General features: G+C 57.8%; 1 protein-coding gene across 1 annotated transcript in view; it reads right to left on the bottom strand.

Annotated features, from left to right (window-relative positions):
- Positions 1–2,227: 2,227 nt before the first annotated feature.
- The window catches only part of LOC101329561 (cadherin-4), a 46,331-nt gene continuing 24,685 nt past the window's right edge, over positions 2,228–23,873 (bottom strand). Inside the window, exons 6-9 of the mRNA XM_073793314.1 lie at positions 21,313–21,457; positions 6,246–6,418; positions 2,908–3,018; positions 2,228–2,299 (exon numbers count right to left, since the gene is read on the bottom strand). Of these exons, the coding sequence (XP_073649415.1) occupies positions 2,228–2,299; positions 2,908–3,018; positions 6,246–6,418; positions 21,313–21,457 (501 nt within the window). The remainder of the gene's footprint in view (positions 2,300–2,907; positions 3,019–6,245; positions 6,419–21,312; positions 21,458–23,873) is intronic.

Below are 23,873 nucleotides of genomic sequence, written 5' to 3'. Positions count from 1 at the left end.
GGGCCTGGCGGTTGGAGGCTGGATCCCAGCAACCGGCTTCCTGGGACTAAGAGATGACCCTGGGCCCAGCTCTGGACCGGCCGGCGTTCCTCCTCCACCTTTGCTCTCCCTACCGACACGCCCACCCCAGTGGAGCGGGAAGGAGGTGGGTGGGGGAGTGGGCGGCCCGCTGAAGGATGGTTGGCGACAGCCGCTTGCCACCCGTGGGTGTACCGAGCAGGTGCCCCCGCTGGCCAGCCTGGGCCGCTGCCCAGCAGTACCCCCTGCTCCTGCCGGGTGCAGATCCCCTGGAGCCGCGCAGTGGTGGTGCCGAAGTGAGTTCATTAAAACGCGACTTGCCAGTTTTCAAGTTCAAGAGGAGGGAAGAAAACCGCAAGCGGTGTCCCTGGGGTTTTCACTCACCTCCCCGTAGCTCAGCATTTAAATTTTGCAGAACATCCATCAATAATGCATCTGGCTGGCCTGCCCGAGAAAAGCATCAAAGATTCCCGCACCCTGCGCGCGCTCAGCCCTCTCCACGCAGGGCCGCCGGGACACGCAGCCAGCGGGGCAGCTTGGACCCCACCGTCCCCACTGCTCCCGGGGCTGGGTCAGCCTGTGCCCAGTGCCGAGGGTCACTGCTGGGAGACAGAGCACACCAAGGGCCGGGCCTCCTGCCTGTGTCTGGTTCTCGTGTGCTCAGCCCTCGGGTGTCTGCCCAAGGCCCGAGAAGGTGACTGGGGACCCACGAGACGGGCCCTGGGGGAGGAGGAGCCCCAAGACTGATGGCCTTGTTCACTCAAGTGCATCGAGACTTATCCCAAAAGGCTAAGGGAGTGTGGCCGCCGTGGAAAGCTGGCTGCAGGTCCTGGGAAGTTACATGTTACGACCTCAAGTCCACAGCTAGGCGTGCACCCGAGAGAACAGCAACAGGCGTTCAGGCAGGTGCTGTACCTGTGTTCGCAGCAGCACCTGTCACGGGGGAAGCAGCCCAAACACCCACCATCAGACGAGGGGACGAGCAAAGCGTGGCCTGTCTGTGCGGCGGAAAAGGAGGGACGCACTGACCCCGGCGACAACGTGGATGAACCTCGAAAACGCGGCGCTCAGCAAAAGCGGCCAGACCTGCAAAGGCCCTGGGGCAGGGGCTCACTGTGGCCAGCGAGCGGGGAAGCAGGCGCTGGAGGGTGGAGAGGGAGCAAGGGCCACGTGGACTCCACTCTGGGGAGATGGGCAGGCACAGGAGGGTTTGAGAAGGCAGCGACGACCGGATTGGCACGTGGACACGATCGCCTGGCTGCTGACTGAGGACAGACTGTAGGGCGGGGGCAGGGCTGGGAGAGCGCCTGGGCGGGCGCCATCCTGGTCTAAGCAGGAGGTGGCGGCAGCTCTGGCCCAGTGCCAGGGTGCGGGTGACATGTAAAAAAGGAAGAAACAGGGTACCTCGATGGGCCAGCCAGGTGAGTTTGCGGACAGACTCAGCGGGGAGGGGGTCCTGGCCACTGAAGGGTGTGGGGAAGCTGCATGCTGGGTCCTACACGTGTCGTCGACAGAGTGAACACGTAGGGACGCCCTTCGCTTCTGCCAGGAAGTACACATGCTCCCTTTCCTTGAGACGCACACTCAGCAGCTGGGCCTCCTTTCCACTGGCCACTCCAGGGTCCATGGACCATCTGAGATTCCCAAAGCCTGGACACGGATCCCCCCTCGTACTTGGGACAGTTTTGAGGGGCATCCAAGTGGCGAGAAGTCAGACGGACTCACAGTGGGAGACGGTTCCCGCTTCAATTCTGGGCCAGGAAAAGCTCAGTCTGGGGCCAGTGTTATGGGAGGTTAACCCTCCTTATGGAGACCGAGAGAGGAAGGGGCAGGGGAAGAAGGGAGGGAGGGGGGAGGCCTAGGGTTCAGATCTCGGAAAGGACACGCTGGCGGGCGGAATCTCACACACCCCGCCTCCCCGCAACCCCCGCCCCAGCGAGCAGCCCAGCACAGGCTGAGGGCAGGGAGCCGCCTGCATTCAAATGCCAGCCTTCCCTTCCCCGCTGTGTGACTCTGGGCAAGCTTCTTCCCTCTCTGTGCCTTGTCTTATCCATAAACAGAGACTACACTGAAGCACCTGGATTCCTGAGCAGAAAGAGGAGAGGCGGCGGCTGAGGCAGGAGGAGATCCCTGGGCATGTGTCCAGGTTTGGACAAGCAGTGCTGTCCCCGCTGGAGCAGGGCCCTCATGGCAGCGGTGGGGCCAACAGCTACCACTTCTCGAGCAGCTTCGACGCACCAGGCACGGAGCCCAGCCTCAGGCCTGGCCCGGCCCCCCGAGCCTGTGGCAGGAGGGAACCCCCAGCAGAGGAGATAAGCCCACGTGGCGTCTCCCCTGCGCTGGGCTCTGCAGGAACTGGGCCGGTTCAGTGAGAGCAGAGGGAGTCAGGGAGGCCTCCCTGAGGAGGTGACGTCTGGTGAGAAGATGGAAAAGACCAGACGGCCGGAGAGGGGAGAGCTCAAGGCTGAAGGCTGCGTGGTCGGGGGCAGGCCACGGGGCGCCGGGGCCTCAGAGCGCTGGTCCTGCCCGCCACCCTCCCCCGCTCCCTCTGTCTGGGGCTGTCCTTTCCCGAGCTGGGCCCTCCCAGGCTGCCCACCCCAAGCCTAAGGGCTCGTGGCGCAGCGGGGAAAGTGGCCAGGAGGAGCGGCCAGCGGCTGTCTCACGATCATTGCAGCCCACGGTCCGCGGACGCACTAGTTAGTACAGACTTTCACTTGACCTGCCTGAGATCCAGCAACCACCTGCTCTGGGGGGAGGTGGGTGCACAGCTGGCGTGACTGGCCCAGCCGCCGCCCCAAAGGAGCGGCCAGGCCTCCGGGCGGGACTGAGCCGGGTGGAGGCCGGAGGACGCAGGGTGGAGCCAGGTGCCATCCGGCTGCTTCCGCCCACTCGGCGGGGCCGGTCCCTCCGGCGCCGGGCAGCCAGGTGCCGTGCGGGGGCGCAGGGCAAGGATGGGGAAGGAGGGTCACCGCTGGAGCCGGGAGGAAGGTCCATGCGATTCTGCAGCGACCAAGAGCCTGAGACAGTGGGTGGCTCTGGAGGTCCTGGGTCTGCGTTAAGTGAGGGACGAGGCCACCAGGCTCCCTGAAGTGAGGGTGCACTGCCCGGCACACCCACCGGGAGGTTCCACGGCCTCTGCTGTCCGCGGAGCAGGTGTTCAGGTTCGCTCCTGGGGAAGGAGGGGCCTCCAGCGGCCGAGCGAGTGCTACGGCTTCCGCTCCAGGGCGCATCGTGTCGCGGCGACAGCCCCGGCCGCTTGGTGCCGGCCACACTCACGGGACCTGATGGCTCGCCCAGCCGGGCAGGAACCTCGCACGTCATGTCCACCCGCCCGGCCAGCTCCCCGTGATCTGCAGGCCCGGCTCTCGGGGACCTTGCTGCCTGTCAGCCCCTCCCTGCCAGGTGCCGCTGTGGCACTGAGGAGGAGGGATCGCCCACCGGGCCCAGAGTGGGGTGGCTGCCTCAGGCTCGGTTGCCAGACGAGGCAAAAAAAACCAGGGACCGTTCAGTTATATGTAACGTCACACAAACAACTGACAATTTTTGGTATGAATAAGTCCCATGCAATATTTGGGACACGCTTGCAGGAAACACGATCTGTGTTTGTCTGCAGCTCAGATCTAGCTGGGTGGCCTGTGTCTCACCTGGCAGGGTGGAGCCTCTCCTGGGGTGCCCCCTGGAAAGGGTTAAGAATCCAGGTTGCCGGGGGCCACGCCTCTCTTGAGACGCTGCAGCCCTGGGCAGTTAAGAGCCCCTGCAGCCCTGCCTGTCTCACCTGGAAAGAAATGCTACTACTGGAACTTCCCCCCAGGGCGGTTTCAAGGACTAAGATGTGAAAACGTGCACTGTACAGTGCCTAGCCCGCACTGACCTCCCGTGGGGTCCCTGGGGCACCCGGGTGTCTAGAACAGGCTCTGCCCACGGGCGGGAGCTCGGCACACGCTTACAAAAGAATGGAAAATGAGTAGCAGAAATGCCCACGAAACGTTGGCGGTATTCCTCCTCCCACTGCTCCTGGCTGTCTGTCCCTCCCTCCACACCTGCTGGTTTGTTCATAAATAAATGCGAACCGGAACGGCCTGCACCCCACCTGTTCAGGGAAGCAGGGGCGCGGCACCCAGAGCCGCCCTGCATCTTCAGAACCGGCAGCTTCTCTGAGCTTTCTGAGGTGGGGCCTCTCCCTGCTCTGCAGACTTCCAGAAGGGTCCTCTGGGTGCTGCCCCTTTGTCCTCTAGACAGAGGCCCCAGAAATGCCTCTTTCCTTCTCCAAGGCCCAACATTACAGCCAGGCTCCCAGCAGAGCCGTGCAGCCGAGCTGCTCTTTATCTCTAACGGAGGTCCGGGTGCTCCGGGCCCGTGGGCTGGGTACTGCCTGCTCCCCGCCTCTCTGTTTCCTGAACTTGAAGTCCACACTCATCAAGCAATGAACAGAAGCTCCTTAGAGGTGGCGGAGGCCCGTTGAGGCTGTGCCGGGCAGCGCGCGGGGATCTGCCTGCGTGGGAGGAGGACAGGCCCCTCTGCTGCCGGGCTGGGGCCTGAGGCCGCTGGGATCTTGGACTTCTGGTCCCCAGAACTGTCAGAGGCTAATTTCCTTTGTTAGGACAGCCCTGGGACACGCGTACAACTCCCTTCCCGGGACAGAACAGGGACATCCCTGATGCTCCAGGCCCAGCCCCCACCCTCTGTGGACGGTGCGCGATGCTCTTTCTTTATAACCCACTCCGCTGCCTGAATTCGTTTATCTCGTGGGGACTAATCCCTCTTGCCTGTTTCTCCCTCTGCAGAGTGAGCCCCCCGCGAGCAGGGACACCACTCGCCCTGTGTGCTGCTGTCGGCCCCGACCCTCGGCAGCCTCTAGCGCAAAGTCAGCGCTCAGTGATCAAGAGGAGGAGCCCGCTCAGTGGGATCTGTGATCGCTCGGAACCAGTTAGACGTCTGGTGTGCAGCGTTCAGGAAAAGCGGGTCCTTAGTCCCAAAGAAGAAAATATGATTGATTCTATCAGCCTCCAAGGCTCAGAGCAAGGCCACCTCTTCTGAGAAGCCTCCCCTGATTTCTCCATAGTCAGCTCCATTCATCTCACAACACCACTTTGTGGACACAATCCACTGCCTACACACGTGATCCACTGCATATACACGTGATCTACCGCATATACACGTGATCTACCGCATATACACGCGATCCGCTGCAATACACACGATCCACCACAGGTACACGTGACCTACTGCATATGCACACACGACCCACTGCCTACACACGTGACCCGCTGCCTGCACACGCGATCCACTGCAGCACACGCACTTAGGTTCTGCTCCCCGCCCCTGGCCCTGGGGCAGCCACCGTCTAACCAGCTCCACATCCCCTATGCCTCACACAGCACTCTGTCCCCACATCTGCTAAGTGAGGAAGGAGCAGGCGGGGCACTTGCCTGTGTTCAGGGGTCACCGTGCCCAAGTTCAGCCTTGACCCTGGACCTCAGACAGGAATTGCCTTGGAGCAATGCTTCCAATGCTGACCATGGAGAAGGACGTGTGCATGCGTGTGCGAGAGCACGTGTGAGTGTCTGCATTCATGCACAGGCCCCGGTCATACCTCACTGCTCTCCCGAAAGGTGTGAAGACACCCTGAGTGAGGCTAGAGGCTGGAGAAACACTGTGGTACAGTCTTCTGGGGGCAATGGGGATGCCCTCCTTCCCGGGGCAGGTCAGGGACCCTGGGTGGGGAGTGGGGAGAGACGGGGGATGGTTCGCCTCCCTGACGGCCCACCCCATGCGGCGTCACTCTCCCCTCCGAGGGACCACCTCCCTAGCTGAGGGCAGCAGGCTTCTAGAAGCTGGATGGAGCAGCTCCTCATTCCAAGGGCCAACTGCAGGGCCCTGTCCGGGCCGAGCAGGCGCCCATCACGGTCCCGGGGAGGGTCCTGGGGCCTCGCTGGATCCTCTGGGACGTGAGATGGAGGCCCTGGGTCCGCCCGAGGCCTGCTCTGAGCCCTGGGGTTCTGGCCCACCTGCCCCATCGCACAGCTCCACTGACACGGGTCCCAGAGACGTATTTACACTGTGCAGCTTAAGCCCCGCCGGGCACGGTCCCTGCCAAGCCTCGCCCAGGCGGGACCACGTGGCCCAGTGCCTGGAGACACCCTGCTGTGCCTAGTGGGAAAGGTCCCCCCGCCCCAGCAGTGGCGGCAGCACCAGCGCCCCCCGCCCCCCCACGGCGGCCTCCTCACCTCTCGGTCCAGGCCGGCCGCCACCGTCACGATGTCCCCTGTCTCGCTGTTGATGGTGAACATGTTCTGGGAGGGGCTCTGCGGGGTCTGGGTCACGATCCGGTAGCGCACCATCCCATTGGCCGTGGTGCCGTCGTCAGCGTCGCTGGCTGTGACGGTCATCACGTAGGTGCCTGGAACAGAGACGGCAGCGCACGTGGGACTCACCAACCACACCCACTGCGGGCCCGCGCCCGCACCCTGGCAGACGTCAGCCGGGACCATGTCTCCCTGGAGGCTGGACATGGTGTGAGTCCTTCCCCTCCCACGGGCTGGGGGCCTGCCAGGCCCTGGGAAGTGCCCCGTCCCTCCCAGCCCCACACACTCCTGCAGAACCACCGGCGGGTTTCTTGCCGAGCTCAAGTCTGCTCTGAGGTCATCAGCAGGCAGAGAGATGGAGGCCCTGGAGGAGGGGGAGCCGCCTGGGGACAGCGGAGCCAGCGATTCTGGCTCAGAGCCCAGCACTCTCCCTCCTGAGCCACACGGCGCTGGCCAGCAGCGTTTGCCGAGGATCCAGATCCCACGTGGAGGACTGCACGGCCGCGACTCGGCACGCGGTAAAAAACAGGGCTGGGTGTACAGAAGGGGCACAACAGGCACTTGAGGAAGCTAAGTGAGAAGAGCCCCCTCGGGGGTGGGGGGAGCTGTGCACACGGGGCACAGGGGCAGATAGAGTAGTAAATCCAGGGTGCGCGAGGACACGTGGTCACCTGCACCTCCGAGCCCGGGGCAGTGAGCCGCCCACGCCATTTCCCATCCACACGCCAGGGTTGAGGTCCGCAGGGGACGCTCCGGCAAGGTCCCCTGACTCCTGAGAGCGGCACGTGGGGCTCCTACTGGCATCCTCCTTTCCCCACAGCGGTAGGCCCTGGTTGGACAGCACACCCCTCCCCTGGCCACAGTGATCGGGTCCACGGTGGGCATCTTACTCTGTCAGGGCCTGTGATCAAGGTGGAGGTGCTCGCAGGGTTACTGGGAAACCAGCGTACTGTCCCTGCTGCTGGCCTCGGCTGGGTCAGCGTGTGAGGTTGGGGCTGTGGTCACTTTGTGCCACAAGGAAGGAGAGTGAAGGACAGGGCCATCTCGGAGGAAACAAAACCAAGAGGGGCTCTGGTGAGCACCGCCTACCGGGCAGCCCCTGGGTCAAGCGGCACCTGAAGCTGTTGCCTCCATGCTTAAAACAATTAGGGCTTCTTTTATAAAGCGGTTTTAGGCTCACAGCACATCGAGGAGACGGTACCTTACAGACTCTGTACCTGAACCGATAGATTCCCCTTCTTGCCTCACGTCATTTCAGTTTGAGCTTTCGTCGCCTGCAACCCAGAGCTCTGACTGGCACGGGCGCCCGGCCCTGTGAGCGCCCCTGGAGCCAGGCATGGGGCCCTAGTCCTGAGCTGCATGTCCTTCGCTCAGCTCTATGTTCCCAGGGCCCACGGGGGGAAGGAGTGTGGGCACCATCCTCTTGGGGGCGCTGGCTTAAGCTGAGACTGAACTGGGCTTGGGGCTTGGCTGTGCAGCCGGCCTCCAGGCCTGCTGGGATCCAAGGTGGTGACGGGTGGGTGTTTTAGTCATCAAACATGCACTGGGCAACCTGCTCTGGACCGGCATGGTGCTAGGAACTGGGCAGACAGTGGTGGAGACCCTTGCGTGGTCCGGGCAGGGAGCCTTTTCCAAATCCTACCAGTGTTCTGGCTGCGCGGATGTGTGTGCAGAACAGGTCCTCCTGCCTTCCCGCGTCCAGCCCCACTGCAAGCAGCGAGGGCCTGACTGGGAACTGGCTTTAGCTTTCAGCTTTTACTGAATAAAAGCTTCTCAAAGCAAATGCATTCGATACAACAGAAAGGAGAGCAAACAGAGACAGGAAAGTGGAAATCTGTCTACAGGGCACAGGTTTTCTATTCTCATCCACCAATCAAGAGAGGAATGGGCCCAGGACCAGACTTTTCACACTGAAAAGACGGGAAGTCCCAGCCTGGGTGGGGCGGGACGCTGCAGGAAGCGAGGGCCCAGGAGCTCCAGGCCTGCAGCGCCTCCCTCCCCTGACTTGTTCAATCCACAGATTTACATAGTTTTTATCAAAATGTAATTCATGCATCAGAAAATTCACCCTTTTAAAGTGCACAAGTCAGTGCAATTGTCAATAGAGCGTATCTAACTCCAGAACATTCTGTCACCCCCAAAGAAACCTGTATCCGTTAAGAGTCGCTCCCAGGACTTCCCTGGTGGTCCAGTAGGTAAAATTCCACACTCCCAGTGCAGGGGGCCTGGGTTCGATCCCAGGTCGGGGAACTAGATCCTGCATGCCTGCCGCAACTAAGAGTCCGCATGCTGCAACGAGGGTCCTGCGTGCCGCAACTAAGACCCAGCACAGCATGCACGCATGAATGAATGAATGAATGGGCTGCTCCCTCCTCCTCCCCAGCCCCCAGCAATGCTCATCTACCTTCTGTCTCCAGATTGGCGTTTTCTGAACACAGCTCATAAACGGGGTCATATACTATGCGGCCTTTGTGTCTGGCGTCTTTCGAGGAGCCTAACGTTTTCAAGGTTCACTCCTTTTTATGGCTGAATGACATTCCAGTGTGCGGGGCTACTCAGCCCACAATTACTGAGTGAGCACTTGCTGTGTGCAGACACCAGGCTCTGTGCTCAGGACGTAGGAAGAGAACAAGCAGATGAGGTCCCACCCCGAACATGCCAGTGAGGACAGAGAGAACAAACAGGGAGACACAGATCATCGCCAGCTGCAATAAGTCCTTGGAAGGGGGAAGAACGCTAGCATGAATGAATATGTAGAATAATGAGGTACGTGGGGTGCTACGGAGGAAGCAGGGATGACCTGAGAGATGGGGGTGGTGGGGTAGGGAGGGGACGGGGGGTACTCTGGGCAGGAGGCCAAGGCCCTGGGGCAGAGAAGAGCTCCAAACGCTTGAGGAACCAGGGAAAGGGGGCATGTGATGGGGCTGGAGGTGGGCTGGGCCCACGGCGAGGATTCTGGACTTTATTCTAAGACCACAGGGCAGTATTTTCATCAGGAGAGCAGGTCAAATTTATGTTTTGAAGACATGCAGAGAACACAGACTGCATGCAGCCAGCAGTGCGGGGGGCGAGGGTTGGTAGTGAGAATGCTAAGTCATTCACCGGATTTCATGGAGAACTGGTTGCAGTCAGACCAAGATGTTGCAAACCCACTAGGACATTTATTCATTCATTCAACACATCTTTATTAAGTGTCTTCTAGGGGAAAAAATGTGGAACTTCAGTGTTTTGAGAACCTCAGGAAAAACATTCATCAAACACACCCACCTAACTTCACGCAATGGCTATTCTCAAACAGTGTGCAAACCCAATTTATTTTATTTTATTTTATTTTATGTATTTTTGGCTGCATTGGGTCTTCGTTGCTGCACACGGGCTTTCTCTAGTTGCAGCGAGGGGGGCTACCCTTTGTTGCAGTGCATGGGCTTTTCATTGCAGTGGCTTCTCTTGTTATGGAACATGGGCTCTAGGCATGCGGGCTTCAGTAGTTGTGGCATGTGGTCTCAGTAGTTGTGGTTTGCGGGCTCTAGAGCACAGGCTCAGTAGTTGTGGCGCACAGGCTTAGTTGCTCCACGGCCATGTGGGATCTTCCCAGACCAGGGCTTGAACCCGTGTCCCCTGCATTGGCAGGCGGATTCTTAACCACTGTGCCACCAGGCAAGCCCTGTAAACCCAATTTTAATGAATTTAATTATCAGTAGAATTTCCCCAGAGGCATTAAGTATTTAAAAGAAATCCAGGAGGTTCTGTTTTTAGCAAATGGTGGACAATGTTATTTTAAACCCATCTTCCTCCTGAGGAAAACTAGAAAAACCGGACCCAATGTGAAATAAAAACACCTCACTAAGGGCACTAGAGAGATACAATGACACAGACTCAGGGAGGGTGGGGCAGGCCGCAAGGGAGAACCCGAGACTGGGGGCCATCTTTCCTCTCAAGACATTTGCTGATTCCAGGGACTTCCTTGGCGGTACAGTGGTTAAGACTCCGTGCCCCCAATGGGGCCTGGGTTTGATCCCTGGCTGGGGAACTAAGATCCCACACGCCACAACTAAAGATCCTGCACGCGGCCACGAAGATCCCACGTGCCGCAACTACGACCTGGCACGGCCAAATAAATAAATAAACATTAAAAAAAAGAGACATTTGCTGATTCCAAATCGGCTTCTGACAGCTGAAGAGCTACATGGAGCTTTCAACAGACTGATGGGAATGGGGGTAAAAACACTGCGCTTAGGGCCTGCCATATGAGGGTGGAGCCTGGAAAATGCTCGAGTCTTTGGGTTGGACCCGGAAGGGCAGCGCGCTGGGAGTGAGGGCGAACAGGAAAGGAACCGTCCTAGCCGACGGGGGCACAGCTCTATTACGGTGACTTAGGCTCTGATATCTAAGGTTACCAGACTCCCTGTCAGGAGTGAAAGCACATCTTTCACAGACAAAGGTAACATCTTACCCTCAAGTCACCTCTACAACTTCATACACAAGGCACAGTACGTCACGAACCAGGCACACAAGAAGACAAAACCTGACTGAAAACAGAGACAAAGAACTGACCAGGACCAGACCAGGGAGATTCCAATAACAGAGTCATCAGATGCAGATTAAAAGCAATCAGCCAGAGAAGCTGAAGCGCACCCCCAGATATTCACATGGGATGCCCCGTTCTAGGCCCCCACTACCAGCCCCCACCAAGGCACACCTGAGCCCCCTTCTCTACCATGAAGCTCCCTGGTCCTCTGCCCGCCTTCGAGTCTCTGCCTGTGATGGTGGCTGGTGACCCCCCTGCTCTGAACACACAGCCTCTGCTGGTTCCCACTGGCTGGTCTTCATTTATTTCCACGTTACTGTTGGAAACACTGGGTGAGGGACTCTCTCTGTCCTTTGCTGCACAAGCACGTGTGGGTCAACAATGGTCTCAAATAAAAAAAAAAGTCCCTGACCTGCGAAGCTCACATCCAGTGGTGCAGATAAGCAAGGAGCATGATCAACTAGTACGTGACACCGAACGCCTGACAACTGGGTGTTGGCTAAACAAATCGTGGTACATTCCCACGACGGAACTGTTTAAAGCCAGAATATTTCGTGACGCTTGAAATGTTCACGATATACAGCAAAACGGAAAACAATCCAGTTTCTAAACTGTGTTCTTTAATATAACATGTTCGTGCAGGGAGATAAGACCAGAGGGATCTTTGACGAACGTGCTCCTGGCAATCTCTGCGCGGCAGGCAAGATGGGAGACTGTGATGTTTTTCTTTGTGATTTTCTCTGTATCTCTCAAGTTTCCTCCAAAGATTATCACTTGATTAACAGAAGGTAAAATGTTACTTAAAAAAAGAAATAAGGCAACTGATGGGACTTTTTTTTCAGCCTTAATCACAATTTGGTTTCTTTCAAGAAAGATTCTGGAAACCTGGCTGGTCCATGGCCACCACTCCGTGGTCAGGTGACCCATGCATGCCCAAGTGCTCTGAGCCCAAAGGCCAACGGGCAGGGTTGCCATGGAAACAAACCCAGATGAACTATCAATGTGCAGGGCCCTGGAACTGAGCAAGGGCTCCGTGATTCTCACTTCCTTCCTAGAAGAAGAGAGTGGGGCGGAGGCAGAAGGAACTCCTTTTTGAGGCCTGGAGAGCTGCCTGGGGGAGGTGGCCTCCACTCACTCTCTGGGCACTCGGCGATGCCTGCTGATCTGGGGGCCAGGCTCTGCCCTGGTGGCACCCTGCTTCTGCCCCCCTTGCCCATGTCCTGTGCCTCAGTCTCCCCCTTACACTTGAGGGTGCCCCTTCCCGAACCCTCCAGCAAGTGTTCAGTGGCCACACCACGTCTCGGGGTGTGAGCAGGGCCAGCCTCCGCGTGTCTGGGAAAGCGTGACCCTGGCATCAAGGTCCCCCGATCCTCTCGCCTTCTCCAGTGGGGGCGGGTCTGGTCCACAGGCAGCCGTGAGCGCCCAGCAGCCGCAACGCCATGGCACACCTGGGCTGCCCACAGGAGGGAGGGAGCGATTCAGCCGCGTCACCCAGCTAAGCGCTCTGCCAGGAACCACTTACTGCAGCAGCATCGGTAGTAACTGGAGAGTTAAGTCTCGCCCCCATCACCTGGACTGTGAGAACGAGGGGAAAATCATCCTTCTAGGGCTTTCTCTGGAGGCCTCGTTGGGCCTCTCCCCCTAGTAGAGAGGCCTGCATTTTTCTTAACGAAACTGAACATCACTCTGTATTTTCCTCTGAGAGGGCATGCTGTCCGCTGCCCGAGACGCCGGACATCTCTTCATACATCGCGCAGCAGGAAAAGGGGGAGAAGGCAAACTCTTGGTTCTTCTGAGGAGTTCGTGTGCAAACGCGGCCATGCGCCTTAAAGGGTTAATTTCACAAACCTTAAACTGCAGGTTAATTTGAAAACGAACTCAGCTCCGTAATTGGCTTTCTGCTCAAATCACTGAGGCTAAAGATTTAAATTCTCAACACGCAGATGACTTTCAAGTATCTGGCGCCATCTGTGCATCAGTCCGTGGCGTTAATCTCGGGGGACTCCGCCAGCACAGAGATACAAGAAATAAATAACCGGGGCCCGCTAATAATCTATTTAAGCAGAAACTGCATTACACAGATGAAGGTTTCTTTGACTTCATTTGCAGCACGTAGATTTCTCTATTTAATATTTTAAAGCACATTAATTTCAAAATTTATAATATAGGCCCTCACACAGTTACAAGGGGTTAGGGAAAGCACAAATTCCAACTAGAGCCCTTTTGTTAAAAAAGTCAACACACTTGAAAGGCTTGAGAGATGCCAGGAGACTGGTCAGGCTGCCTCTGGGCAGGAGGTGACACCGTGAATCCCATTTCCAGCTGGAGAAGCCTGTCGGAAAGGGCGTGGACCCATGGCTGCTGCAGAGGGAAGGGGGCTCCAGTTATGAGGACGTAGCCCCGATGATCTTGAGCATGTAGCCCACAGGCCTCCTGGAGCCTGAGGATTGTAATGTGAACGCCTGTGACCCCACCCTGTTACTTCACCATTAACCAATCAGAGGATTTTGCACGAGCTGATCACGTACCCCGGGACCGCCAACTCCCTTACCTGGCCTTTAAAAACGCTCTGCTGAAACCCTCTGGGGAGTGCGGGGTTTCTGAGCACAAGCCACCCGTTCTCCTTGTTTGGAGCTGTTTCAGGAAACACCTGCACTCTCCTTCACCACAACCTCGTGTCAGTAGGTTGTACCGTGTGGGCGAGCGGACCCGAGTTTGGTTTGGTAACACCTGTCACTGGCTGTGTCCTTACTTACCTGTTCTGCGCCTTCATTCCCTCATCTCCAAAGTGCCTGTGTCACAGGACTGTCAGGTTGCAGTAGGTTATCCCATCGGGAGGCCTGAGGACAGGACCCAGCATCCGGAGGCCCTTGGTCAGTGCTGTGTTTCTGCGATGGCTGCATAATGAAAGCTTCAGCGGAAGGTGCGCCCCTTGCAGGGGGAGCCTGAGGCCTCCTGCAGAGACGTGGGGCCTCCCCACTGCCCCGAGTCAGGTTCAGGAGCTCAGGAAGAGCAGAGGGACAAGGCAGTCGGGGCTCACAAGCTTCAGGTCAGGGAGCCCAGTTGTTTTTATTTATTTTTTATTATTTTTTAAATTATTTATTTGGCTGCTTGGGTCTTCGTTGCTGTGCACGGGCTTTCTCTAGTTGTGGCGAGCGGGAGCTACTCTTTGTTGTGGTGTATGGGCTTCTCATCGCGGTGGCTTCTCTTGTTGCAGAGCACAGGCTCTAGGCACGTCGGCTTCTGCAGTTGTGGCTTGTGGGCTCTAGAGCTCAGACTCAGTAGTTGGGGCGGACGGGCTTAGTTGCTCCACGGCATGTGGGATCTTCCCAGACCAGGGCTTGAACCTGTGTTCCCTGCATTGGCAGGTGGATTCTTAACCACTGCACCACCAGGGAAGGCCCCCCCAGCTGCTGTTTTTAATCTGTTGTTTCCTCTTCTCAAAGGAGCAGAACACAGCCTTTTATTTTATTCATTTATTTTTAACATCTTTATTGGAGTATAATTGCTTTACAATGGTGTGTTAGTTTCTGCTGTATAACAAAGTGAATCAGCTATATGTATACATATACCCCCATTCCCCTCCCTCTTGCATCTCCCTCCCACCCTCCCTATCCCACCCCTCTAGGTGGTCACAAAGCACCGAGCTGATCTCCCTGTGCTATGCGGCTGCTTCCCACTAGCTATCGATTTTACATTTGGTAGCGTATATATGTCCATGCCACTCTCTCACTTCGTCCCAGCTTACCCCTCCCCCTCCCCGTGTCCTCAAGTCCATTCTCTACACCTGCATCTTTATTCCTGTCCTGCCCCTAGGTTCTTGAGAATCATTTTGTTTTAAGATTCCATATATATATGTTAGCGTACGGTATTCGTTTTTCTCTTTCTGACTTATTTCACTCAGAACTCAGCCTTTTAAGATGTGCTTGCACCCCGGAGGGTCACCCCGAGGGGCAGGAGGGCTCTTGCTTCTGAGGAAGAAAGCCGCCCTAGGGGAGGGCCTCCCAGGGTCTCAGCATCCACCCTGCAGTGCTGCCCCTGGATCCAGCTCTGGGAACAGGACTCGGGTCCAGGGTGAGTGGGCACCTGATGGGGAAGCCGGCACCTGGATGGGCTCCCGCAGCCCCTCGGGGCCCCACCTTCTCCTCTGGGGCGCCCTCTGCTGCTGGGTGCTGGCTGGTCAAGGCCTGGCTGTGGCCTCACCCTGGGTTGGCCCCTCCCCCTCCCCTCTCCTGTGCATCCTCCCTCCCGCCTCCCAGATGCTTCCGGGATCCAGCAGATCCCTGAGAGGCACGTGCACCCAAACCTCCCCATCAGCCCTGGGGACAGGAGCCCAGCCCAGGCTGGGAAACTGCCACTGTTCAGACGTGGCCAATGGGGAGCTCGTGATGATTCAGAAGAACGCATGTCTGAGGTCTAGCCTGGCCATCAGGGAGACCAGCAGGGTGGCCCGAGGGACGCTGGAACGTAACATAAAGGACAGCTGGTTTTAAGTGAGTCTTATGGTTCAATCTGAGGTTCAACCTGACAATGTACTTGCTGGAGTTGGGAAAATGAACTAATATTTTGAGTAAGAACGTTTAACAATGTTAATAAGTTAATACCCGTTAATATTAATAACACGATTAACGATAGCACAGGTGTCGGGAGCCTCAGGTGGGCGCCCTCAGCTGACTCCAGGAGGTGGGCGCTACCATTACTTCCATTTAACGATGAGACAGAGGGAGTAGCTGGCAGAGGCCCCGCCACGCCGCATGCTGGCCACATGGTGGGCGGCCGCCTGGATTCTGAGAAGCGTGGCTGAGTGCCACGCGACGCCACCTGCCAAGTGCACAGTCCACCTGGGGAGGACACAGGCGACAGCCAGGGTCTGAACACTTAACGCGCCGTCCCAACAGCCTTCGACTCCGCCCCACGTCAAGGCTTCCCATGGAGCCGCAGTCACCCAGGCAGTGCGGGGCTGGCAGAGGGACAGACACGCAGATCAACGGATAGAAGCAGAGAACCCAGGAACAGACCCACAAATAGGCCCAACTGAGTTCTGACAAAAGTACAAACGCAGCTCAATGAAAGCCGTTCCAACAAGCGGTGCAGGAGCGCCTGGGCGTCCGCGAGCAGAGAAACGACCCGGACGCGGAGTCTCACGACCTTTAGAGCAAAGCCTACAGCATCTGCACCCGGGTGTCCGCGAGCAGAGAGACGACCCGGACGCGAAGTCTCACGACCTTTAGGACAAAGCCTACAGCATCTGCGCCCAGGCGTCCGCGAGCAGAGAGACGACCCGGACGCGAAGTCTCACGACCTTTAGAGCAAAGCCTACAGCATCTGCACCCGGGCGTCCACGAGCAGAGAAACGACCCGGACGCGAAGTCTCACGACCTTTAGGACAAAGCCTACAGCATCTGCGCCCAGGCGTCCGCGAGCAGAGAGACGACCCGGACGCGAAGTCTCACGACCTTTAGAGCAAAGCCTACAGCATCTGCACCCGGGCGTCCGCGAGCAGAGAGACGACCCCCCCCCGGACGCGAAGTCTCACGACCTTTAGGACAAAGCCTACAGCATCTGCGCCCGGGCGTCCACGAGCAGAGAAACGACCCGGACGCGGAGTCTCACGACCTTTAGAACAAAGCCTACAGCACCTTCAGGACCCAGGCCCTGGGAAGAGTTCTCAATACTCAAGCCCAATCTATCGACGGAAAGTGGAAAACTGGACTGCATCAAAATGAAAATCTCTTGCTCCCAAAGGATGCCATGAAGAGGATGAAAACACAAGTCCCGGAGGGGGAGGAAATACCTGCAAACTACATGTCCGACAAAGGGCTTGTATCTCGAATAAGTAAAGAATTCTCAAAACTCAGTGATTAAAAAAGCAAACTATTTAGAAAATGGACAAGAGACATGGAGAGCCATCTCATCGAGGAGGATGTGCGGATGGCAAACAAACACAGAATGAGATCTCCAAGGTCGTCAGCCATCAGGGAAATAGAAATGAAAACCGCCATGAGATACCACTACCCCGCTCTGAACAGCTAAAGCAACACGACACCACCAAGTGCTGACGAGGACGTGGAGAAGCCGGGCCACCCACATGGTGGGACAGAAGATGGCACCGTCACTCCAGAAGAGTGCGTGGCCATCCCTCGCAGAGCTGAACCCCTGTTCCCTGTGCCACCCACTGACTGCGTTCTTGGGTATCTGTCTCAGAGAAATGAAAACTTACATTCACGCAAAAGTCTGTATGGGGATGAAAGATCTTGGAGGTTTACTATGGCCCCAAACTGGGAACAACCCAAATGCCCTTCAAAGGGTGAACAAGGGCAACGCATCCACACCGCAGACTGCTCAGCAATGAAGAGAAATGAACTGTGGACACACACCACTTGGATGAGTATCTAGAGAATTATGCTCAGTGGAAAAAGCCAGTCTCCTAAGGTAACACACCATATGATTCCATTTATATGAACGTCTTAAAATGACAAAATCATAGAGACAAATGAGAGCAACGATTGCAAGCGTTAGGGATGGCGGGTGGGTGGGGAGACGGCTGTGGCTCTGAAAGGGCAGCTTGAGGGTCCTCGTGACGGAACCGTTAGCGTCTTGACCATGGAGGTCACGCGAATCAGCACACGTGATAAAACCGCATGCACATGGAGACACGCGCACACGCACGCGCGCGCGCACACACACACACACGCACACACACGCATGCAGGCAAGGCTGCTGAAGTCTGAGTGAGGGCCAGGGCTTGCACCAATGTCACATCCTGGTGTGACCCTGCACGGCAGCTCTGCAAGATGTTACCACCGGGATAAACTGGGTGAAGGATCTGTGGGGTATCTCTGTACCATTTCTTAGAACTGCATGTGTATCCACAACTGTGTCAAAATAAAAAGATTTCTTAAAAAGACATTTCTTCCAATGAGACCCCATGGGGAGTCCAGGGGGTGGCGATACCCGGGGAGCTGGCTCAAGTCTGTGCACAGCCTGGCCCGCCTGCCGCCTGCCCCCCAGGGGCCTGAGATGCGTCTGTGGACCCCAGGCCCCAGCGGGCACCAGGCCACAGTCCTCTTGAGCCTCCTCACGTCTCACTTCAGTGGGACCCTTCTTCTTGGGAACCCTAATTTTGGTTCCACTTTCTGGTGAACTTGAAATCAATGAAACTCCAATTCTTTATGGAAAACATCCCTATTACAGATAGATAATTCTTATGAATTATTACGAATCTGAACTTATGAGCTCAGAGTCAATTTCAAAGCCAGGGAGAGAGGCCTTGGCAGAAACGACCGCTTACTTAAGACCCATTTTGCTGCACAGGGACGCACATCAGTTACCCTCCCATCATGACAGAGGGAGTGCATGGAAACAGCGAACGTGCTCGTCCTCTGTGCAAGAACAGTCGCCCCTGCAGGTGCAGCGTTTGCCCGGGGGTGTGGGATGGTCGCCTCAAGGGGGTGGGCAAGGCAGATTGGGGTGGACACAGTACAGGGTGGGTGTCAAGGCGGGGCTCTGCAGACATGGCAGAGTTTGGAAAGGCAGGGGTGACGTGTACACAGGGAGCAAGCGGCGGGGCACCCACCCGAGCAAAGCTCCCGCGGTGAGACGTTCAAAGCGGGGTCAGCGGACATGCTTCCCTTTCTGCTCTCATCTGGAGCACGGCATGGAGTCTCCAAGGGGCTTGGTGGCCCCTGGCCAGTTCCATCCAGGATTTGGGACAATGAGACCAGGAGGGGACAGATGCTCCCGGGGGAGGGGAGGGACTGCTGCTGTGAGCACCAGCTTCAGGGGGCCCCGTCTGGGTGGGGACCCAACACAGCAGCCACTACCCACACGTGGCACATGGCTATTTGTATTAAATACAAGGAGGAACTTAGCTTCTCAGTTGTAGGAGCCACAGTCGTGTGTGGGCCCATTCAGCCCAGCAAAGCCAGAGAGGATTTCATAAAACGGAGGGGCCCGGGGCTGGGAGAAGGACGCGGGGTGATGTGGGATCGGCCTGAGATCTGGCCCCAGCTGGCTTGCCGATGTCCCCATGTGAACTTCCCAAACCTTAGAAGGTTCCTATCCAGCTGAGTCAATGCTGAACACACATTCCTATTTGTTTTCCATTAGAACGTGCATCTGAAACCCTTCATTAGCCTATCATTCCAGAAAATAATGACTAACTTCTGGCGGTAGTTTTTCCTTATCCCACAAAGGCACTGTGTAAAACCCTTCCATTATTGTAATTTACTGGTGTAAGGGAAGAAACCGGAGGGACTATTTCCAAGTCCCCGGGAGTCTCCTGCCCCGAGGATGCGGTGCCCACTTTGTCTGGACATCAGGGTGAGCGAGGGCATCAAGCCGGGTGCAACGGGGCACCGTGCAGCTCCATCCCTGGCTCTGCACAAGGAGGCACGTCACCATTCCCCTCTGAGGGTTGTTCCGGGAACAGAGGTGCAGCTGGGGGCCCCCAGGGGCTTCGAAAGTCAGCCAACATTTAGTGCAAAAGGTCCCAGAAAGGCTCAAAGTGTCTGGGGAATCAAGGACCAGTCAGGGACAACACCAGCGCTCAGCCTGCCCAGGCCACACCCAGCTATCCGAGGATGCGCCTATCAGGATTTCGAGGGGGCGACAGAGTAATTTGCTGCTTTTGTTATCCTAATGAGTAAAGGCAGTTATGCATTTGGGAAAACTGTCTCTATCGATCTATTTGAAAGTAAGATGCGGGAGACTTGATTTGTGACATCCAGGCAGCTTTACAGAGCGTCCTGGGTCTTGGGGAGAGAGGACCCGCCGCTTCTGTTAACGAGAAAGCCCCTTCCCCAAGCCTGACACTCACTCCCCACCCTGATCCTTAAAGAGCTGGCTGTTGGCAGCCCTCATCTGTTTCCTTTGGCTGCTTGTAGCTAATATGGCCACCCGCCGCCTGCCCCTGCCCCTCAGGGGCCTGCGGGGCCCAGCTGCCCAGGGTTCCTGCAGAAATAATGTCATATCCCGTTCCCTTTGCTGACACCAGGCTGGCCCGAGCATCCCAATTCTGAGAGACAATCAGTCATAAATGCAATCCACCTTGTTGCAGCAGCAGCCCTGAGACGGAGCCAGGGGAGAAGGGTCGATAAATGTTTGCTTTCGCGGGCCCCGCCTCCCCCCAAGCCGGACGCCCACTGACCCCTCCTCAGAGGCCCGGGAAGCTGGCCTCAGGTTGCCCGGCACCGCAGACCTTCCCCAGAGCCGGGACGTTTTCCCAGGATGGGTGCCCGCTGGGGAGCCAGGGAGGGGCAGCCTCTAAGATGCACTTGACGGTTACACGTGACGGTTACACTTGACGTTCAGATCAACAAGCAAGACCCTTTACTCTAAGTATGTTCCCGATACTCCTGCATAAAAATGATCCCTTGTTTCTCTGAAGTTCAAATGTAACCCGAGTCCTATATTTTAGCGGTAACTTCCGGCAGCCCCAGCAGGGACCTCAGCAGTGGTGCTTGACTCAGCTCCCCACTCGACCTGAGCTGAGCAGTTGTCCCAAGGACAACCCCGCCCCCAATCAGGAGACAGCGGGGTTGCGGTTCTCAAACGGAAGCAAGTGCAGAATCACCTGGGAGCTCGGCTGCTGGCCCCGGGTCCCCATCTGCAGAGTCTGAATCAGCAGGTGCGGCCACAAGCGATGCATTTGTGACGTGTTCCCAGCTGATGCTGCAGGTCCCTGAGCGGGGGTCCCAGCATCGGCTGGGGCTTCCCCTCACATCCACACCAAGGGGCCGGGGCGGCTTCCTCCACCTCCCCAGGCCCTGAGTCTAAAGGGGAGAGGGGGGTGCCCACTTCCTGGTCATTATGTCACCCAGAGGCCAGATGCTATAAAGTGGCCGTTACCATTTATGCTGGACAGGAGCCCACGGGAAGACAGGCTCTGGGTCAGCTCTGAGGGGAACCAAGGCCTCAGGCACTCGGCTCACCTCCTCGGGCCGGGGAGTCGGCCCTCTCACGGGCTTCCTGTTGTGCTTGGAATCAAACCCCAAGGGTGCCCAGGAGGCCCCAGGTGGCCGGCCTGCTCTCTGACCTGCCCCAGGACCTTTGCACATGCTCTTTCCACCCCGAGTTCCCTCCCAGCCCTTCTCTCAGTGCTGTTCCTTATCACGCATCAGCTCTTGGCCCACAGGGCGCCTCCGCAGAGGGACCTTCCCTGATCTACAGCCGGCCCCATGACCCAGTGCCCCGTGGGTTTCCTTCCGAGCCTAATCATCACTGCAATAGCTTCATTCTCTGTTTCTGCTCTTTTGTCTGTGGCCCCTCTGGACTGTGAGGTCTGGGGAGCAGGGACCCCGCTCCCCAGTGCACGCAGTAGGTACTCGTAAATACCTGCTAAAATAAACGCGTCGGCGACGAGTCCCACGGTGCCCCCGCGGCGGCTGCGTGGCCCTCCCCTAGCGTGGGGGCCCTCCCCTAGCGTGGGGCCCCTGCCCGCCCTCGGGGCCCGGGGCTCACCTGGCCTGGAGCCTTCGTCCACGGAGCCATTGTACAGCTGGCTGAGGAACTCGGGGCGGTTGTCGTTCATGTCAATCACGTAGATGTACAGGTCGATGGGGTTCTCCACCTTGTTCCCATTCATGTCCACGGCGTGGGCTCGGAGCTGGAAAGCAGCACACGCCATCAGCGCCGGCGGCCGCCCGGTGGGGACACACCTGCCCGGCCGCCTAAGAACAGCCGAAAGCAGCTTCCTTGGACCCACAGCACTGGGCCGGTGGTGACGTAACAGCTCCGGGCCCCCCGAGGGGCAGCCCGGGGACACGTCATGAGCCTCGGCTCTCTGTGGAAATGGGGAAGGGTCCCGAGAGGGCAAAACCGGGTGTCCCGTGGGAGCCTGACTGACCCGAGGGCCCACGCCGATGCCCACCCAGGACCCACGCAGACCATCCCCACACTATTGCCCATGAGGGTTCACGTCCACCTAGAGGAGCTACACAAAGGCCACTTGTGCCAACCAGGGCTGGGGGCTTAGACTCCTGCTGCTGAGAGGTCAGGCCTGGGAGAGACACATGGGGGCCTTGAACTTGGGGGTCCACTGTGAGGCCACCCTGCTGCCCACTCGCACCCCGGCTTATCTGTTCTTGGGGCAGCAAAGCGGAAACGGGTCCAGGGGCCCTGGGGTGGAAGCCCCCACTCTGCTGGCGAAGGGGCTCCAGGGAACTGCATCTGGGAACGACTTGAAGGTACAAAGGGAAGAGACCCCCTCAACTCGGCCTGCAGCGTCCAGAGGGGCTGCTCAGACTCACCCCTTCACTTCTGGATTTTTTTCTTTTATTCACTCATTCACTCATTAATTCATTCCCTCAGTCAGTATCTATCGAGGGCCTATCTGTGCCAGGCACTGGGCTGCACCCTAGACTATGGCTCAGTGAGACACGGGGCTGCCCTGGGGCTTCTCGTGTAGGAGGGAGACGGACCCTGAGAAGGAAAGGAAGCAGTACAGAACGCGTGTGACCACAGCGACCCGCTGGGGTGGGGAGGAGGCCAGGCAGGCCTCTCAGAGGAGATGACGTTGGAGCTGAGCCCTGGACAAGGGGCCAAGAGGACAGCAAGTGTGGAGGCCTCCGTGGGACACGCACAGTGGCTGAGCTCTGCAGGCAGCAGCGGGGGCTGGAGCAGGACCACTGGGGACCTGGGATTTAGACGGGAAAACCAAGTCTTGGCGAGTGGAAGGGACCTGCCTGGGGTCTCTCCAGCCAGAGCTGTGACTGTCACACAGCCATGTCCCGGACCCCATCTCTCTGTGGAAATCACGTTACCCTCCAAGCCAGACACACCAGACCTCAGGGTCTTTACACCAAGACAGTGCCAAGCCAAGGGTGGCCAGAAGAGCCTGTGCTCCAGGCCTCCGGGGGGAGGGGTCTCTGAGCAGGGGCCCCACCCACAGTTGTCCACGCCACCCCCTTGGTGCCCTGCACCCTGTGCTCTGCCAGCCTCAGGGGAGAGGCAGCGGTGCCCATCCTTGCCTGCAGGAGGGGCCTCGTGCTAACTGCAGCACGCCAGCCCCAGCCCGACAGCCCTGGGTGGAATTTTACCCTTGAAACAGTGTGTTTAGTGGGGAGCTCCAGGCTGGCTTCACAGACCAGGTGATCTGAGTCATCAGAAGGGGACAAATGAGCGCTGATTCCCGGGACCCGCAGCCCACTAAGTGGTGTGGCTGCCCCCTTGCAGAGAGGCTTGAAGTATCGTGTTTAAAAGTCTCAGGATGCTGTGCGGTTGTTTCCACTAGCCACTCGCCCCAGCCGCCGTCAGTCCCCAGTTCCGGGAGCCCCGGGCTGCACCTGCCCTGCTGTGCTAGTCCTTCCCGCGGGCCACCAGGCCATCCTTCATCTTGTCAAGGGCAGCCAGGCGATAAGGCACTGAGCCAAAGGCTGAGAAGACTTTTGAAAGGGTAATTCTGAGCTAAACTTAAAGTCATCTTCTACCTAGAGTGACACTGCCGCTTGGGCCGCTGTCTTCAGCAGCAGGAGCACCCCGAGTGGAGCCAATGACAGAAAGCGGCTGGTGCGGTTCTCCTCGCCCACAGCCCCCAGGTTTAAATAACATTCGATGGTGTCCGCTGGAAACCTCTAAGAGCGCTCCCAGCCCCGTCCATCTCTCAGGCTGCGCACACAGCCGCCGGCTGGGGGACGGGGGTCTGTCTTGGTGGTGGAGGCAAGAAACGTCCTGCGACTTGCAAATCTGAGCATCGCACGCCAAGCGAATTCCCGTGATGCACTGTGGGTGCCTGCGGACCGTGTGCGGGACCCCGTTCTCTCCCCTTCCAGGTGCTCGCTCTTCGTGTCTTAATCGTGAGCCATTGGTTTCTTCCTGGGGCACGGGACCCGGAACATTCTATGTGGGCCCTGGAAGTGGCCTCACGTGGACTCTGGAGGCTGTCTTCCATCACCACCAGCCTCTGGCTCTCGCTGCGCCCTGGTTCGGGCTGGGGGTGCCCCCAGAACTCTACACGCACTGCCTTACCTCACAGCTCCCAAGAACCCATGAGCTGGGTGCTGTCCGATCCCTATTTTAGAGAT

Source organism: Tursiops truncatus, chromosome 15, assembly GCF_011762595.2.
Source record: "Tursiops truncatus isolate mTurTru1 chromosome 15, mTurTru1.mat.Y, whole genome shotgun sequence".
NCBI lineage: Eukaryota > Metazoa > Chordata > Mammalia > Artiodactyla > Delphinidae > Tursiops > Tursiops truncatus.
Note: the sequence above shows the minus strand (reverse complement) of the source record. Positions and strands in the feature narration are given on the sequence as shown.